Raw genomic sequence first — 18,494 nt, forward strand, 5'->3', positions numbered from 1 at the left:
ATTTGTTCTGCAAATCTTCACCCAAATCACAATAATAAAAAAAATAATAATAAAAAAAAAATGAAAGCACAAAAAATGTAGGTGGGGTGGAGGAGAGAGAGAGAATGCAGGGAAGGCATCTAGCACCAGTGCCTGGCATCCTCAGGTGCTCAAATAAAGGCTGCCAAACAAATGAATGAGCTCAGGATTTGAAATCAGAAGCCTGCATTCAAGTCACAGCCCTCTCCCTTACCTGATAACATATCATCTCCCCTTTGTCCCCTATCCTCTCCGAGTTCTCTGTATCCGCGGATAGCACCACCATGCATCAACACACCAAACCAGAGCCCTGGTGTCACCTAGACTCCTCTCACCCTTATGCCCCCCCGTCTGTTTGTTCATTGCTGTTGTTAGTTGGCATCAGTCAATTCCCACTCATGTCATCCCCATGTGTGCAGAGTACAACTTATTCAATTCTACCTCCCACATGATTTTCTCCTTCTCTACCACCTTCACCTTAGTTTAGACTTATAGGTATGTCTCATCTGGTTTACTCCAGCAGCCTCCTCACAGGTCTCCCTGCCTCTATCCAGCCTTCCCCACACACACACCACATTCATCAGTTGCCCACGCCTACTCTGACTTTTGATATGAACAAATTATATTTTCTAAATCTTCTGGGGTATGAAAAGGCAACTCCAAACCAAGACCCTCAGCAGTGTGCCCATCCTAGCCAACCAGACTGCAAACCTAAGCCCTTCCTGATACTAGAAATTCTGAAGCTGCTAGTGCACTCGCCCCTCCAATCAGCTTCCACTATCCCTACAGGGTGATCTTTTGGAAATATAATCTAAGCCTATGGTGTCCCTAATGCCATCAGGGAAGGAGAGGAGAATGATCAAGTTAAGGTTGGCTTTGTGATCTTAGGCAAGGGACTTATTTCTTCCAGAATTCGATCCAGGGGTGTGGATTCTCTAGAATGGGTGGACCTGTTTAAAAGGCTAGGTGTTTAAATCTCCACCCAGGAGATAAGCATAGGCCTAGCAGGTAAATATTTAACACCCTTCCACCCATCAGTGGAATTCCTCTGTAAACCTAATCTGCCTTGCCACCTAATCTTGCAGACCCCAGACTGCAGCCCCTTCTAAGTTCTATACGATAATAACTTTTCAATATGCTGACCATCTAGCTTAACTCTACAAAGAAGGAAGAAGAGGGAAGGGAAATTGAGCACTGAATCCGAGCCATGCAATATTAGGCATCATCACCATATTTAATCCTCACAAGAATTCCATTACAGACAAAGGAGCTGATATCAAGTTTCTTTCCAAGGCCACATGGCTAGAAAGGGACAAAGCCAGGCTTTCTGTCTCCAGAAGCCATGTACTTTCATTTGTACACTGGTATAAGGATCATTTGGTGTTCAGTTTGGTGTCAGCACTGAGCACAGCTTATTATCACTCAGGAGATTACAGCCAGTGGGTAACAGTTCCAAATGGCTGTTAATCAAAATAGCCAATGAAGCATAGTGCGTGTCCTAACTTTTCTGCGAGATAATGGATCTCTAGGCCTGTAGACAGGATCCCTGGGTGGTAAAAACAGTTAAGCAAGGGAGCTCTGGTAGTGTAATGCCTAAGGCACTCAACAGCTAACCAGAAGGCTGGCGGTTCAAACCCACCAACCACTCCTCGGAAGGAAGGTTGGGCAATCTACTTCCATAGTAATGCTGCCTCGGAAACCCAAGGAGTCACTATGAGTTGGATTCAATTTGAAGGCACTGAGTGAGTGAACCAAAAGGTTGAGAGCTCTTGTGGCATAGTGCCTAAGGCACTTCTTGACTGCTAACCAGAAGGTTGGCAGTTCAAACCCACTGGCCACTCCTCAGGAGGAAGATTGGGCAATCTACTTCTGTAGAGATACACCTTGGAAACCCAAGGAGGGGTTGCTATGAGTCTAATCGAATCAACTCGATGGCAGTGAGAGTTTTGTGAACCAAAAGGTTGGCAATTTGAATCCATCCAGAGGCACCTTGGAAGAAAGGACTTGTGATCTACATTCTAAAGATCACAGCCACTGAAAACCGCATGGAGTACACTTGTACTCTGCAACAAATGGGGTCATGAGTCAGAACTGACTATGGCAACTAGTCATGTTACCGAGGAACAGGAAGACAGCCAGAGGCAGGCAGTCCTAAGACCTCCAGAGTCACGGGCCCACCTCCTGGAGGTTCACCCTTCCACCTGCAGGGCTAGGGCCTGATGTTCTTTAGATCTCTCTGCATGGAGGGCTATGTAAAGGAAATAGAAGACACAGCCTGTTCTCTCAAATTCTCAGGTAACCCACACTTACATTCACAAGTGCAAATTCACATACACACAGGAGTTCAAAAATATGGTGCTAACTGTGCCCAGCATTCTAAGAATCTGTAAAGCAAGAAGTGCAGGGAAGGCTTCTGGGAGAAATGGGATTAAGCTTTGAAGGATAAAAGGCAGTAAGGAGAGATTCCTACATGGAGCTGGGAGCTCTAAATAGGAAAATGAGATACTGGGTTTCTCAAACAACTCAGGACAGAGAGAAAAGTCACTTCCCTTTTACTGTGTGAGACATCTTGAGACTCCCAAGAAATGCAGTACAAAAGTGAAAAAGCAAAGGCCCATCCCATGGCTTAGAAGAGGTGGTCTGAGCTCCACCTTAGGAGAGCTGATGCCAAGTAAGCCTTCCGCACTTTCCTCTGGGTGCCTATGTCACAGTTCAGACCACACATCTGACTGTCATCATTTATCAACCACTACGTGTCAGGCTCTGTAATACGTACTTTATATGCAATAGTTAAATGGTTTGCACTTATCTACTACAGTTAGTGGCAGTTTGAGCCCATCCAGTGGCTCCATGGAAGAAAGGCCTGGCAATCTCCTTCCATAAATATTACAGCCAGGAAAATCCTATGGAGCAGTTCTAGTCTATAACACATGGGGCTGCCATTAGTTGGAAGTGATTCAATGACAAGATATAGCTAACTTAATAATGATATAATATATGTGTGTATGTGTATGTGTGTGTATATATATATGTATATAAAATAGTATGTAGTGATATCTTGTTTTATACTACATTTTACTACTTTTATGCTACACACACCCCTAACATACAGGCAGGTTTAGGTTCCAAAGACCAGGTCTTTGCAGGTTATACAAAAATGGAAGATGATCACATCAGATCACAAATGGAAGATGACCATATCATTACATAACTGCCAAATTACATGATTATTATGTAACTGTCAAATTACATCATTACAGAACTGTCAAACCACAGAGAATCATAGCCCAGCCAAGTTGACACAACACCTTAACCATCACAGCCAGTTACTCCTACCTCACACCTCAGCATTTGTTACTGCCAGATGTACATCGTTTAAAATAGTAGATTTTTTACTATTGTCATAAATTCCAGATGTCACGTAACAGATCGTCAATAAGTGAGGAATAGGTGTAGTGAGAAGCTCTTGTGGCAAAGCACCTAAGGCATTTGACTGCTAAACAGAAGGTTGAGGGTTCAAACCCACCAGCCACTCTGTGGAAGGAAGATGAGGCAATCTACTTCCATAGGACTTACTGCCTTGGAAACCTTACTCTATGGCAATGGGTCTGGGTTTTTGTTTTGTTTTATTTTAGGTGTATTCTACAAATCCAGTGACCTCTGCTAGATGGATTCTAGAGTCCTCAAAGATTGGAAGTGTCCCCTTCAAGGTAGCCCCTAAAGCTCCAAACGGTCTCTCTCACTGGTTCCTCACACATTCTAGGCCACCAGCCTCACACACAGTCCCAGGCCCATCTCCCCCTCACTTGCCCAGAGGATTTATGACAGTATAGCATTGTCCGTTGCAACCTCCACCTCCTGTTGCTTAGCAACTGCAGTTCAGAGTCCCTTACACAATGGGAAATAGCCTGGGACAAGACTGTGAGGCAGAAAAGGGTTAATGGGCTCAGGGGCCTCCCTTGTGAGTCCAGATTCCCCAGACTAGCTCTGGCCTGACCAAGAGGTCCAGACTGGGGGGTGGGGATGGGAACAAAGGGCAGGGGTAGGAAGAAAACCCCAGAGACTACTCATCATAACCCTTGGTGCTCAGAAGAACAACACAAAAATGAAAGAAAACCCACAGGTAAGCAAAGTTTCTAGCCATCCAGTGGCCTGCATGCCTAGGAGACCTCCAGACATAAGGCAGAGGGAAGAGTTTCACATCTGTCTGCTCCATCCCAGGAAAGCCATCCTCTCTCCTCTCTTCTCCTCCCCCCTAGCCTTGCCCACAGTCAGGGCAACATTCTGAATCTGTCTGGCCTCCTCCCCACAGCCAAACCCTTCAAAGCCGGGCAGGCAAAGGCAGGGAGGGAGGGCTGGTGGGCACAACCGTTTTTCCTCCTCTTGTTCTGATTGGTGCCCCGCTTTCATCAGTTCCCACAGGGCTAGTATAGACACATGCACTCCCATTAGGCTGTTTGCCAACAACTGTCCCCAATTTGAAAATAAATTCTTCCCTTCTCCAGCACCTGCTGAGCCTGCCCTGACCAGAGAGCTCAGCCAATCTCAGGGTTTCTCCCAAGATTCAAACTAAACAGATAAAGGTGGGGGTGCTCCCCCCATCAACATCCTCCAGGTGCCCTTTCCAGGGTTCCTTCTTGAGAGAAAGGGAACAAGACCCTCACTTGCCTAGCTGGATGTCCCAGCAGCCCCAGACCCATGCCACACACTGCCCTCCCCCACATGCTGTCCTCCCCCCACACTGCCCTCTGAGACCTGCCAACCCTGGCCCAGCACTAAACCAGTCAGATTAAGGGTCCATTTAAACTGAGGAGGAAGTGGAGCCATTCTAGAAAGTCAGCAGGGCACAGTAGAAGGCCACAAGGGAGGTCTATGACCCATATTAAGATCTGTGCAGGTCCCACCTGCAGCCCAGCCCAGTCCCATCCATTCCCCATTCTTTAGGGAGCCTGGTCCTTCACAGCCCACCTCCCAATACACATGCTTTTCTGTACCCAGAATCAGACTGAGCCCCACTGAAGAAACCAAGAGGACACTCACCCTGTCACTCCATTGGTCCACTCCTGAGCAAGTATAGAATATCCTGAACTATCACTTAAGACATTGGGTTTGGGGGTGAGGGGTAGGAGTGAACAGATAGCAAATCAGGAACCAGGACAGGGCCAGATGGGGAGACTATAGAAGATCAGCCTGGAGTCTGGATGGCTTCGTGATGAGATCTAGAAAGAGGGACTAGAGAATTAGGATGGATACTTGGAATAGGGATGCAGTATCTCCTCTGGAACAGACTGTGTGGAGTTCTAAATGGCACAAGGATACCGTGCATGTATGTGTATAAATGAATGAATCAGTCCATGACAAAATACTGCCTGGGAGCACAGCCATATTCACTAAGCAGTGCTAAGTCAGTAGAGTGCAGATGAGGTTGGGACAGGAACAGTGCAGTTAGGAAGGGGTCTTGCCCCTACCCTTCCTAGACTCCCTTTGTTGGTACTGTCTCCCTACCTCCCACCTGAGGCTAACTCTTACCCACGTAATCAGGATCGATTCGGGGAGAGTAGAGGCCGAACTGGATGAAGATGGGAAGCAGGAATCCAAAGCGCAGCCACTCGATGACATGCAGGGGGGGGCGGCCAGCTGGGGGCAGGAGGTCACAGCCCAGCACGGCGCTCTCTCCAACCCGGCCCACCACTGACACCACCTCAGGCTTCCCTCGACCTGCATGGTTGGTGGCATGAGAGCACAGGGGTGAGAGTCAGGGCTGGTAGGGGAGGTCCCATCAGTCTCTCTGTGGGCTCCCTAAGACTTTGGGGTGATGGAGCGAATCCCCAGCCCTAGTCCTCCCCTCCCCTCCTCTCCCATGTCACATGGAGAACCCCCTGGAGGAGCCCTCCCACAAGCTGGTAGGAAGTTTGTTCTTAGGCCCCTGGAGTCCAGCTCACCGTCAGCCCCCTGGCTGATGACCAGGCTGAAGATGGCCAGACTGAGACACCAAACCATAGCCCAGCTGGCCTGCTCAACTGGCCCCTCCTGTCCACAGAGGCCCAGATGGAGGGGCCGAGGGGTGTCCACAGCCCAGCAAGCCCAGGGTCAGTTCCTCTGATGGGCCTCAGGTAACAGGTTCCAGCTCTCACTCCTCTGGACAAGTAGGGCTTGGCTCACATAACACCAGATGAAACTGTTCCCTGGAGAACCACCAGATCTAAATACAAGGTGCAAAGCAGCATGCATTGTTGGCCACTTTTGGAACCCAGAAGAAAACCCACAGATAAAGGCACTAGGAAGAGAAAGGAGAGAAGCCAAGTAATGGTGGGGGGATACAGAGACCAGAGATCTTGCACCCCAGAGTCAGAAGACAGAAGCCTGTGTCCCAGTCTCCTGTCCCTTCTCTTCCTTGACTCCTGATGCTAACAAGGCAGAAGAGAGCAGGTAGCAGCAGTATTATTATCCCCTCAATGCTTACTGTGGCAAATAAGGACGCTGAGGATTTCAACGGGCTTTGCTCAGAGTCCCAAAGCCAGTCACAGGCAAAGCCTGGATGTTCAGAATTCAAGCCTTTGAACCCTCAAACAGCGGTCCTCAGGGCACCCTCACACAATTCCTTGCCCCATTTCCGGAGAGTCTAGAAAGCACCCTAGAAGCTGGGGACCCTGTGGCCTCTTTCTCCACTCAGCCTCCCAGCAGGGCTCTTGCTTTAGCAATGAATGAGTCAGACTCTTGGGGGAGGAGGAGCTGCCTCCCCACCTGCTGCTGCTGCTGCTGGTGGAGGGCAGACAGCATCCTCCAGGTCTGGGCTGGTCCCACAGCTGGCAGTTGGCACCAAGCCACTTCCTCTTCAGGATGCTGCTAGGCAGCCCTCCCTCTGCCAGGCACCATGGCCCACTTGCCTCACCCAATTCCTCCCACTCATTCCTCTCCAGTATCCTCTGGGCTCCAAGGTTTTCTAGGCCTTCCCTTAACCAACCCTGGGGACATGGTCCATGACATACCCAAAAGCCTGGGAGTCCTTAGGGTGTATAAAGAGAGCCCTGAGGAATGGAGGGGAGGAACTCTTGACAGCCGAAGCCCCAGAGGTCCTAGCACAGTCACAGTGGACTGGGGGGAAGGGGTGGGCGGGCAGGGGGATCCTTATCTTGGGCCTGGCAAATCCACCTAGACCCTGGGGCCTCCACCCAACCCTCAGCCTCATCTCACTGGACTGACGGCTATAAAACAACCTCCACAGCTCTAAGCCTGATCCCTGACTCTAATTAATGGCCCAATATGTCTAACTCCTACCAAATTGCCAGGAACCATTCCCCCTGCCTCCCATTACCTCTAGCAAAGTCCCCATAGTTCCTGAAAATGTCTTTTCTCAAGCAGACAGGAATCACAAATTCTCTTTTGGCTCAGTTTTCCAAGAGCATCAGTAAGCAAGTTACCCCTAGAAGTCCTCTGTTTTTCCTAAGATCTTTCCAACTCCTCTGCCCCCACCATTTCCTCACCTTCCTAGTGCCCCCACCCAGCACTCCCTGATCCTCCCAGTGTTCCCAGGTATCTGTATTTCTCCCAATTGTCCCCCAAATCCCAGTTTCTCACACCTGATCTCCAATTGCACCAGGTCCTCTGCACCCCCAAAAGTTCCCTTACTGTCTCTTCCAGAATTCCCCTCCCACTTCTCCCCGGATATCCACCCCTTCCTGGAATTCCCCTCCCTGGGATTATCCTGCCTCAGCCCACAATACACTCTGGCACCCCACCTTAACAATCTACTTCTCCCTCGTATTCACGAACCCTGGAATTCCTCATTTCTTCTGAACCCACCAAGAACTCCTCCACTTGAAGTCCAGAACTCCAGTTCTCCGGGACCATCACACACCAAGAATTCCACTTCACTCAGAACTCCCCTAGTTCTGCTCTCCAAAGAATTTCACTTCTCTCTACAACTCCCCGTTTTCTCCTGTTCCCCCATAACTACAGTACTGTTCTCTATCCACCCCCCGCCGGCACCCCCACTTCTATTCCTCCCAGAACCCCCCCGCCCTCACCTGCTCCGCACTGCTCGGCTCCACTCTTGCAGCTACACAATAGGGGGCGGACCCGCCTCCCAGCCTCGGATGCCCCGAGCGCCTCCCGTTGCCCTGGAGACCGCCAATTCCCCCCCCCCCCCGTAGGAGCCAACAAAGGCGAGGCGAGGCGAGGCGGGCGGGACCCCCGAGCGACCTGGGAGTTGTAGTTTCGGAATAGAAGGACGAAGTGGCACGTGGGCTCAGGTCGCCCCCTCGTGGAGCTCAGTTCAACCCTACGTGGAAAGGCAGGTCCGCTGCTTCCTGCTGCAAGCTAGAGGGGCTACCCTGGAACACCAGGGGACAGCAAGAGCTGGCTCCTTAGCTGGCTCTTTGCACGTCCTCTTTCCTTTGTAATCTACCTTCGACCCTCTCCCCTCCCCAAACAAGCTAAGAAACCACAAAGGCTGCAGCTTGCGTTGAAATCCGAGCCTGGGGGTAGTAACAACAGGCAGAGAGCACGACTCCCCGCCCTCCTCCCAGGGGATCCACCCAGATCCGGGGCTCATCTGACCTCCTCGCCCATCTCCACCCTCATCCCCACCTCCACCCATTTCTTCCCTCGCTAGACTGGAAATACCTGTCTGCCCTGGCTTGCTCCCAAATCTTGCCCAGGCACCTCCCACGGTGGGTGTGCTGTAGGGGAAGTCTGCGCTCTGAGTTTGGGGTGCCAAGTTAGTTCCCGCTCCAGCTGCCAGCTCAAACGCCTCAGAGACCCAGACCCTGAAAGAGAGAAATGATAGACATCCTGACTTGGAAGGTTGAAAGAGGAGGAATGAAAAACCCAGGATCATTTACTGAGCCCTGCAGGGTGCCGGACCTGAACTAGGTGCTTTGTAACTGTGCTTAATGCATAAAAACTGCCAAGCAGGTACAGCTCCATTTTCAGCTGAAAAAACTGAGGCTTAACCAGGTGAAGTGACTTGCTCAAGGTTTCCCATCTAGGACACAGCAGAGCTGGGATTCCAACTCTGATCTGGTGGAACCCTCTGACTTCATGAAACCCACTTCCTTGGAGACCTTAACCCTCAGGCAAAAAGATCTCTTGCTTGTCTGGCCCTCAGAGCTTTCTACTTCCCTGGGTTCCATGCTTGGCTTCCCTACAGGATGCAAGGTTATCATTAGCCTTCCCACAAGGCTTAACCAATCATTGCTTATCCAGTTCCCCTTCCCCCAAGCCTTCCCTGAAAGCAACACACTGATCTCACTCCCATATGAATTCCTGCACCTCATTCTGAGTGCACCATGGATCCACAGAACCATTTCCACATCAGGAGAGACACTGTGGAATGTATCTAACTGTTACTTTACACCAGATTCCCTGACACAAGATTCCATCAGGTGGTCCTCCAGTCACTGTCTGACCATATCCAGGGTCAGGGAGCTCACCGTCCCTTGTGGCAGCCTACTCCATCTTTAGTGAACTCTGACTGCTGGAAAATTCTCACTGGTGTGAATGTCTGGGTGCTTTTGTCACAGTCTGAAATAGAAGTGTACTTATTGTTGTTGTTAGGTGCCATTGAGTTGGCTCCAACTCGTAACAACCTTGTGTACAACAGAATGAAAGACTTCCCAGTCCTATGCCATCCTCAAAGTCTTTGCTATGCTTGTGTTCCTTGTTACAGCCCCTGTGTCAATCCATCTTATTGAGGGTCTTACCCTTTTTCGCTGACCTTCTACTTTGCCAAACATGATATCCTTCTCCAAGGTCTGGTTCCTTCTGACATGACCAAAGTACATGAGATGAAGTCTGACCATTCTTGCTTCTAAGGAGCATTCCAACTCTACTTCTTCTGAGACAGATTTGCTCTTCTCTCAACCCATGGTATTTTCAGTATTTTTCACCAACACCGCAATTCAAATGTATCAGTTCTTCAGTCTTCAGACACACATTAGTCTTCAAAGTGACATCTTTGCTCTTTAACACTTTAAAAAAGATCTTTTGCAGCAGATTTGCCCAGTATGTCGTCTGATTTCTTGACTGCTACTTCCACAGGTGCTGACTGTGGATCCAAGTAAAATGAAATTCTTGACAACTTCAATTTTTTCTCTGTTTACTTGTCTGTCAGTTCATCAAACTGTGGTGAAAGTGTAGCTCCAAAAAAAAAAAAAGTCGAGTCTGACTCATAGTTACTACCACTGGTTTTCCAAGGTTGTAAAAATCTTTACAGAAGTGTAGACTGTCCCATCTTTCTTCTAGAGGTTGGTGGGTTTGAACCACTAACCTTTAGATTAGTCACCAGTTGCCTTAACCACTATACCACTAGAGCTCCTTAAGGAAATATATGTAGGAGGAGGGAAAAGGCAGGAGCAGGGGGAATAGTTTCTCCCACAATTCCCCCAGCAAATTTGCCCAAAGTAGCACCTTTTCCACATTGTTTTACAATGTAATATACTGACCTAACAGTTGGTAAGATAGCAATAAAAACATAGTGGTGGGGAGCAGTGGTGGTTCAGTGTCAGAATGTTCACCTCCCATGCAGGAGACCTGGGTTCAGGCTCCTGAACCTCAAGTACAGCTACCACCCACCTGGCAGTGGAGGCTTGCATGTTGCTACGATGCTGAACAAATTTCAGTGGAGCTTTCAGACTAAGGCAGGTTAGGAAGAAAGACCTGATGATTTGCTTCTGAAAATCAGACAATGAAAACCCTACGGATCCCAACAGTCCCATCTGATTGGGTCATGAGCGAGGGGCCAACTCAACAGAAGCCAATGACAATAAGGTCAATGAATATAGAAATGAAATTAAGAAAACATGTTAGTGGACATGACACGAAAGAAAGGCTGTGTAGAACACCTAAGAAAGGTGGTCAAAGAGGGAAGCCTTTTTTACTTCTTGGTTTCTCACCAACCAGCAGGAAAGAGCTCCCTCCCCCGTGATGCAGTCAGCTACACTTCTGGTCCAAATGTTTCATTTCTGCTGCCTCCAGTGTTTTCTTGAGGACAAGCTAATCTCTCCTGATTTGGATGTTAAAATGCCTTTTTGTAAACTAAGACTTATGGTTTTCAATTTTTAAATTTTTTTCTGGATGCTTGTTTTTTGAGTTTTATTATGATTGTCATTTTTCTCTGATTCATATGTATCTTAAAGACTTTTTGGAAAGCAAAGGAATGTAGTCCTGTAACTTGTTCCTTCACAGTACCTGAGTCTCAAAACTAAAGATTTTCCTGCAGGTTGTCCTTGATCTATAATCTTTACTCACCAGGAAGGTTTATTCAACAAACTAGGATTCACTGAACCAAGGTATCTATCAACCAGATCACATTTTCAAATTGCTGACAAGGATATCAGAAAATGTTGTCAACCCCAGGGCCTCTGTTGGCCACATGCCCACGAACACTAGTCCTATTACCAGATCAGAAAAGAAGCATGATTTCCCATGTGTTTGTATGTATTCCTTTTGTCCCGATGAGACTCAAAGCTACATGAGGGTGTGGATTATGTCCTTTTCATCCTTGAATTCCCCCACAGCCCTTAGAAGGGTCCCGCTTACCTCTCCAGCTCCATTTCTCACTTACATCTTTTGCATGCTGGGTTTTGGCTTTTGTAGTCCCTAAAGTTTATTGTGCATTATTTATTATATTTATTGTTATGTATTACATCAGATGTCCTCACACTTATCTTCCACTGGGCTAGAATATCTTTTTTCCCCTTTCCCTGGCTCACTGCTGATTATAAGTCAAAGTTCTGTTTACCTGTTCCCTCCAAAGCATCTTCCATGACCCCTCCCACCTCATCTTCACTTATAGCCTTTGTCAAACCATATTATAATTATATCTTTACATACTCTACAAAGAGTTTCTTGAGGGCAGACAATGTCTTTTCTGGCACCCCATTGCTAGCACAGTGCCTGACACTTAATAGGTACTTAAAGATCAACAGTTCCTCCCACCTACTTCAAAGCCTGAAGAACAAACTTTGCAAACTGTAAAGTGCTGTCAGATGGTTATTATCCTGGCTTCATGCCTCTGAGCTTATATTTGGCCTTCTTTAGGGCCTCAGCCTTCCTCTTCCAGGTGCTATGGGTTATTCTGAGACCTCCGCCCTTCTCTGTTCAGAGAACTGGGTAACAGAAGAGGGAACTTTGTTAACTTCCCAAGAGAGCCCCAGGCCAGCTGCACAGGGTCCATTCATTCCTTTATTCACCTTCTGTGTGTCACACTCCGAAACACGTGAGGAACCTGTTGCTCCTGTGTATGCAGGATGGACTCCAGCTGGCCTTTTTTACCCAGTCTCTGACACTGTAATGATAAAATTCTCCAGCATCTCAGAGTTCCCAGAGCCTAAGCCTAAGCTTCAAAAATTAGGACTTCCTAGGACAGAAGTCAGAGGAAATGGGGCTGCAGGCTTAGTCCGAGACTACAGGCCTTTTTGGAGGTGGGACTGTTTCTCTGACACAAGCTCAGGACTTAAGGGAGGTGCAGAGAACCGGCCTCAAGCCAGGGACTGCCTTTCAGATGGACAAGGGCTCAGAACTCTGCATAGCAGAGTGGATCAAGTTGCCAGTGTTAGAAGCCCTTTTGGAACTGGTTTTCCAACCTCACTCCCACTTTCCCAAGCCCGAAAGGGTTCCATCTCCTGCACAAAATCCAACGCAGGGAGCACCTGCTTGACCCCTGAGCCTGCTACCTTTCTAGTCCAGGAGACCCTGACCCTTGGCTTCCTCCAAGCCCCATGCTACTTTCAAAATCCTCCTGCTGGGTTACACTAAAGCCCAGGCCACGTTTTCCTGCTTCCCCAAGAGCAAGATATCCTTAGTCTCAAGATCCTTCAATACTCCTCACTGCCCCTTTCACAGAATTAATGCCCCTTTTCTTGGAAAACACTTTGGAGATCAGCATCCCTCTCCTCACTGACAGAAGGGAATGAAAGGTCTAGACAAGTATCAGGAGATGCCTCCTGTCACTTGGCCTCTCCCTGCCAGAATCCTGTTCTGGATTACTAGCTGCTCCCATCTCTGTGGAAGCCAAAGCATATGCTATAGCCATGTCTCCATAAGAGCTAGGGTTAGGGCTGCTGTAACACAAATACCGTAAGTGAATGGCCTTAAAGAACCTCACAGTTCAGGAGGTTAGAAGTCTGAATCTAGGGCACCAGCTCTTGGGGAAGACTCTCTCTCTCTCTCTCTCTGTTGTGTCTTGACGAAGATCCTTGTCTCACCTTCTATAACCGGTGTTGCTTAGTTGCTTAGTTCCTTGGTGACTCTCACATGTACTTCTGTTTTTGCAGTTTGTGGTTGCTTCTCTGTATCTAATCTGTTCTTTTTGTATCTCAAAAGTGATATCCCTCCCTTAGACATTTTTTAGGCCTGGAATTGAACTCACTCCCATGGCTCAACTTTCACCCAAATGATAGACGTGTAATATGAACAATAACACCAGGGAGATGTGTACTTCTTAGAACAGCCATATGAATCCTCCATATGAGAGGAAAAGGGTATAATTTGCCCAGGGATAAAGCTAAGAAGACAGGAAGGGATACAAAAGAAGGACAGACGGAAATGGGAATCACAGGGAGAAAATGAGAAGAGTGCTGTTACATTGTGGAGATTCCAGTCAATGTCACAAACAAATTGTGTATGGATTGTTGAATGGAAACCCCATTTGCTCTGTAAACTTTCACCCATATCACAATAAAAAGTTAGAGAAAAAAAATGAGATACCTTACAGTGAGTGACATGGCCTCACCAACACAACAAAGAAAACCCTACTCCCAAATGGGATTACATCCACAAGTATAAGGATTAGGATTCCAACACATTTTGGGGGACACAATTCAGTCCGTAACCAATCATCTGCACCTACGCCTGCTTCTCCTTCCAGAGTGTGAGTTCCTGGTAGAAAGGGACCAGGTCTCATTGAACAATGTATCCCAGGCTAGAAGGCAAGTGATGAGCAGAACCCAGACGATCTCCTGAGAATTCTCCCCACTGTATCCCATACCATCTCCTCGATTCGCTCACTACTTAGACATGTCCTGTCACTTTGGTGACTTCCAATCCTCTCTTCAATACCTCCTTCCCTCTCTTCCCAAGTGGAATCTAAGGAGACCAAGGATGCCTGAAGAGCTACATTAAGGAATGTCCACAGATCTGATTTGGGGAATGACTGAGACTTGGGCAGTGGCAAATCAGGCTGGGCAAGGAATCAGGTGGTTCATCAGGCCAGGGAAAGAGCAAGAACCTACACTTAAGGACCCTTGGTTGGAGTAGGTGGGGGAGACATTAATAGAGGACAACATTCCAGAGAGAAGTTCTTATCTATAGGGAAAGGATACATAGGACAGTATATAACCAAAGGTTGTAGAGGATCAAGGATCCAAAAACTTGGCTCTTGATCCAGCAGAGTTGTCATACGTATGGGGTGGGCACCAGAGGTCCAGAGTAGCTGGCATCAGGGAGATGACTGAGATATCACCAGGCTCAATTCAGGGCCAGAAAAGTACTGCCCTAGGGTCCTCCACAGCTCCTTGTGTAGGACAGCCTATAAATGGAGGTGGGGTGGGTAGGTGGGAGTTATGTAAACTCATCAGCCAGGAACAGAGTAGGGGTGCAAGAGCAGAGGACTCTTAGCAGGAATAACACTGCTCAAATGCATGATCCTAACTGCTTGGAATTCTCCCATTTAGGAGTCACAGTCTCAGTTAGGTTAAAAGGAATCTCTTGTTTTTCTTATTTAAAGTGTAAATGGTGTATGTATTGGTGGAGAGTGGGATAGGTGGTGAATAATATCATACCAATGGTGCATTGTGGAAGGCTTGGGAAAACACCTGGTCTTGGAGAGGGGCACCTGGAATAGAAGGAAAAGGTATGGAATTGAGTTTTGCCAAAGCCAGGTCCAGTGAGGACAGAAGAACCAAACACAGCTCCTCCAGAGTGATGCTCACTTATTTGGACTTTACCACCAGACTTCTCTCAAAGAGCATAACCCTTAGTATATCCTCCTTTAAGCTCCTTGATGGGGAAGGGAGCTGAAGGAAAGATTTCTTGGGAGTTGGGAAGAACAAAGCTGAGGAAAGAGGTCCCCAACAGGCTGTCAGGCTGGGCTGGAGCCAGACTTCCCCTTCTTCCTAAGTTTCATTCTGTTTCTCCTGAGTTTCTTCATCTTTGTAATTTGGCACCTTTTCTGGACTCGGATGACCCAAAGCCCCACAGCTAGAATTACCAAGAGCAAAAGAAGGAGCAATCCCTTGGCCAGGTGTCAGAAGGAAGATGAGGCCTTCTCGGAAGGAAATCCAGGATCTGGGATGGAAAAGGGGATGGAAAGAAGGACTTGTTAGAGGTAGGGGTCAGGTTAATATTAGGGGACAGACACCTACTCCAAATTCCATGGATGGGGTCTCAAGTTCATGAGTTGCCATCATTTGATGTTATTTTGTGAGTGTCTCTGTAAAAATACATTTTATGCACAGAAGCTGAGGAACTGAGAAGGAGGGACTATCTCAAGATGAGCAAGAAAGGAGATCATTGGAAGTGGGAGCAGAAGGAGAGAGGAAGGTCCCTCCCCGACTCAGATATTAAGCCTCTGTGGGAGGGAGAATGCTCTGGCTTCCGAGTGCTCTCTTGGAGGAGCTCAGGGAGGAAGATGGTGGCTCCTTCCCCCAGAGAATGGCCTTGAGGCACATGTCCTAGTGGTCCAAGGGTTGTCTCTGGTCAACTAGTACCTGCACAGAAAAGTCCAGCATGAATCAGACGGGAACTGGTGTTGCTAATGGGGTTGCTGACCCTGCAGGTATATAAGAGGGCATCATCTCCAGGCCTCCAGGATGTGCTGAGGACAGGGCCTTTATGGGCTATGTCATTGCTGCCCTTCCAGGATATCCAGCTGTAAGTCACGTCTATGCCTACCTTCTCCATAGAGCATGTCATGGACACATTACAGGCATCTTCTCTGGAGATCTCAAAGTTCACAGTGACACGGGGCTCCAACAACCATCCTAGATGGGGGAAGGGCACAAAAACCCCTGTAAACAATCAGGAGTTGATTCTGTTTTCCTAAACTCCTCAATTCTGGGGTCCTGGTCCTACCCCCAAAAAGCTCCTTCACCTACAACAAATACCTAGACACAAGTAAAAACCAGCCACCATACAACCTGAGGCTCCAGAGCCCCCAGGACAGCTGCTGAGGTAGGCAGAGGTGCCTTTGGCAACTTCTACCTTCTCCATTCACCTTCCCTCTCTCTCACCTTTGTACCCTACCTTCCTTCAAACCTCATCCTACCTCTTGGATCCCATAAAATATTATCACTCCTCCTAGGAGCATTTATATTTTAATCAAAATTCAAGGTAGAATACCAGTCACTAAGAAACACTAAGAAGAAATTTGTATTGAAGTAGAGGGGAGAACTGATTACTTGTTAGCCATCATCAAGTTGGCCTGACTCAAGGCAACCTCATGTAGAGTAGGATCAGACTGTTGTTATCGATAGGGTTTTCACTGGATGATTTTCAGAAGTAGATCAGGCCTTTCTTCCTGGTCTATCTTAATCTGGAAACTCCACTAGAACCTGTTCAACATTATAGCAAGGAGATATTGACTAGTACCCTAGTACCCCTCAAATCATACTTGGAGATGAAAGGCTCAAGAATAGAGGTTGTGTTCACATCTAGAATGCAAAAATATCACTGGTAGAGAAGTGAAATGACCAAAGACCTGAGAGAGCAGTTTCCTTCCCTTAGAAGGCACTGCAAATACACCTGGGCCCCTGGAGGATCTATTCATGAAGCTCTGTCCCTCTCCCTGTGCAAGGCACCTGCCTGAGGATGCCTCAGTGCCCCAGGGCTTCGTTACCATAGGTCATGTCAGTTGTTGCTATAGCTCAGACACTGGGGTTTGTTGGTTGAGCTGTCTCTCTCCTAGTCCCAGTCCCAGCTCCTCAAACCACAATCTAGAGTCACGAGACTCCCTAGTCCATAGCATGAGAAGTTAAGAGAGCCAGACAAAGTAGTATTATGGTTCCCAGCATAAACTCATGGTAGATACGTAAATTGTAACACTGTATAGTAGACATCTGGGATGTCCTCAGGTTGACTTGGGCTTGGTAAGGCCCTGCATCCTGCCAGCTCAGATTGGTGATCTGCAGGGAGTAGCTGGGGTCCAGGAAGCTCACTCTGTCCTGGTAGTGTGTGTTGGTCACAGTAATGGTAAAGTTTCCCTCTTTCCCCACCACCACAATTGCAAGCTGTATGCGGGAGGACCAGGTGATGTTCTCAATTTCTTCATCTGATGGTATTTCCAGGGGAAGGATGATGGACTCCTGAAGGGCAGCCACCACTTCCTCAGGATCCACACCATCTCCAGAGTCCCCTTTGGCTGCCAACATAAGAAGAAAAGAGATGCAAACAGTCCAGCAGGTGTCTGGGTTGTTGTGCTAGCCACAGGGCTGTGGTTTCAAGGGAGGAGAAGGTAGTTTTATGGCTTCATCTTGTCCTCCAGCCACCTCTCTTGGCTCTAGCTTTCTGCTGCACCTAAATTAAGCACATACCAGAGGTTGGCTTCCATCTGTGCCCTCGCCTCCCAAATTTCACCTTCTCCTTCTGCCACCCCTTACACATCACCAGAATTCCTCATGTATTGGTCCTGTCCTGAAGCCACACACTACTCCTCATTATTTGAGAGGAGCTGAAACACTTAGCCCCAAAGGAAGGGCCTGGCTGGCCCAGGGCCCAGTAGAACAGGAGGCAGAGGGGAGGGGAGAAATTCATGTACAAGAGTAGGCAGTCTCACTCACCTTCCAGGAGCAGTAAGAGAAGGACCAGCCAAGCAAGGGTCCCCATGTCAGCAGCCTATGTCCAGGAAGTGTGATGTTCCAAGAGCTGTGAAAAGACAACTGTCAGGAAACTATCCACTGACAGTGACTGATTAATAGTCCTGAGGAAAAGGAAATGATTGTCACCCTATTAGCAGTTCTCCAACTTCCTTCCTCCTGGCTAAGCCACTCCTTGTCCATCATGAAGAGAGTTCTCTCTCAGAGCCTGACTGTCAAGATGGTGTTCCAATGACTCTTGTTGCTCTAGTGGTTCAAGCCCACTGAGAGGCACCTCAGAAGAAAGGTCTACTTCTGAAAAATCAACCACTGAAAACCTTATGAAGCACAATTCTACTCTGTTACATATGAGATCTTTATGGGTCAGAATCAACTTGACCACAACGGTTTCATGTTGGCCCTCCACCAAGTCCAGACCAACTCCAGCTTCCTACATGAAGCCTTCCTAGACTCCCTACCTTCTGTATTCCTAGACTCCCATCCACCTACCCACCCCAAACTCTTAGAACACTTTCCACGTAGACTTTTCTTTTGGCTGTCAGCATTCTTTGCCTTAGCTGTCTCTGCAGCCCCTATGTTGCTGTGATCTTTTGCTCTTATAAACATTTTTATCTCCCCAGAGAGATTCCATTCCATCTTTTGTCTCCTCTGTATGTCCTACTC

General features: G+C 47.9%; 2 protein-coding genes across 2 annotated transcripts in view; both read right to left on the reverse strand.

The window, feature by feature from the left end:
* Positions 1-6,018, reverse strand: part of IGSF9 (immunoglobulin superfamily member 9) — a 26,715-nt gene extending 20,697 nt beyond the window's left edge. Inside the window, exons 1-2 of the mRNA XM_042781899.1 lie at positions 5,961-6,018; positions 5,548-5,736 (exon numbers count right to left, since the gene is read on the reverse strand). Coding sequence (XP_042637833.1) covers positions 5,548-5,736; positions 5,961-6,018 — 247 coding nt within the window. The remainder of the gene's footprint in view (positions 1-5,547; positions 5,737-5,960) is intronic.
* Positions 6,019-15,100: 9,082 nt separating this feature from the next.
* SLAMF9 (SLAM family member 9) lies at positions 15,101-17,841 on the reverse strand. Its single transcript, XM_042781906.1, is given in 4 exon segments — positions 15,101-15,306; positions 15,729-16,001; positions 17,039-17,377; positions 17,796-17,841. Coding segments are annotated over 4 exon segments (864 nt in total).
* Between the last annotated feature and the right edge of the window lie 653 nt (positions 17,842-18,494).

This window comes from Orycteropus afer, unplaced genomic scaffold (assembly GCF_000298275.1).
Source record: "Orycteropus afer afer isolate SDZICR_OR568_19922 unplaced genomic scaffold, OryAfe1.0 scaffold00193, whole genome shotgun sequence".
Taxonomy (NCBI): domain Eukaryota; kingdom Metazoa; phylum Chordata; class Mammalia; order Tubulidentata; family Orycteropodidae; genus Orycteropus; species Orycteropus afer.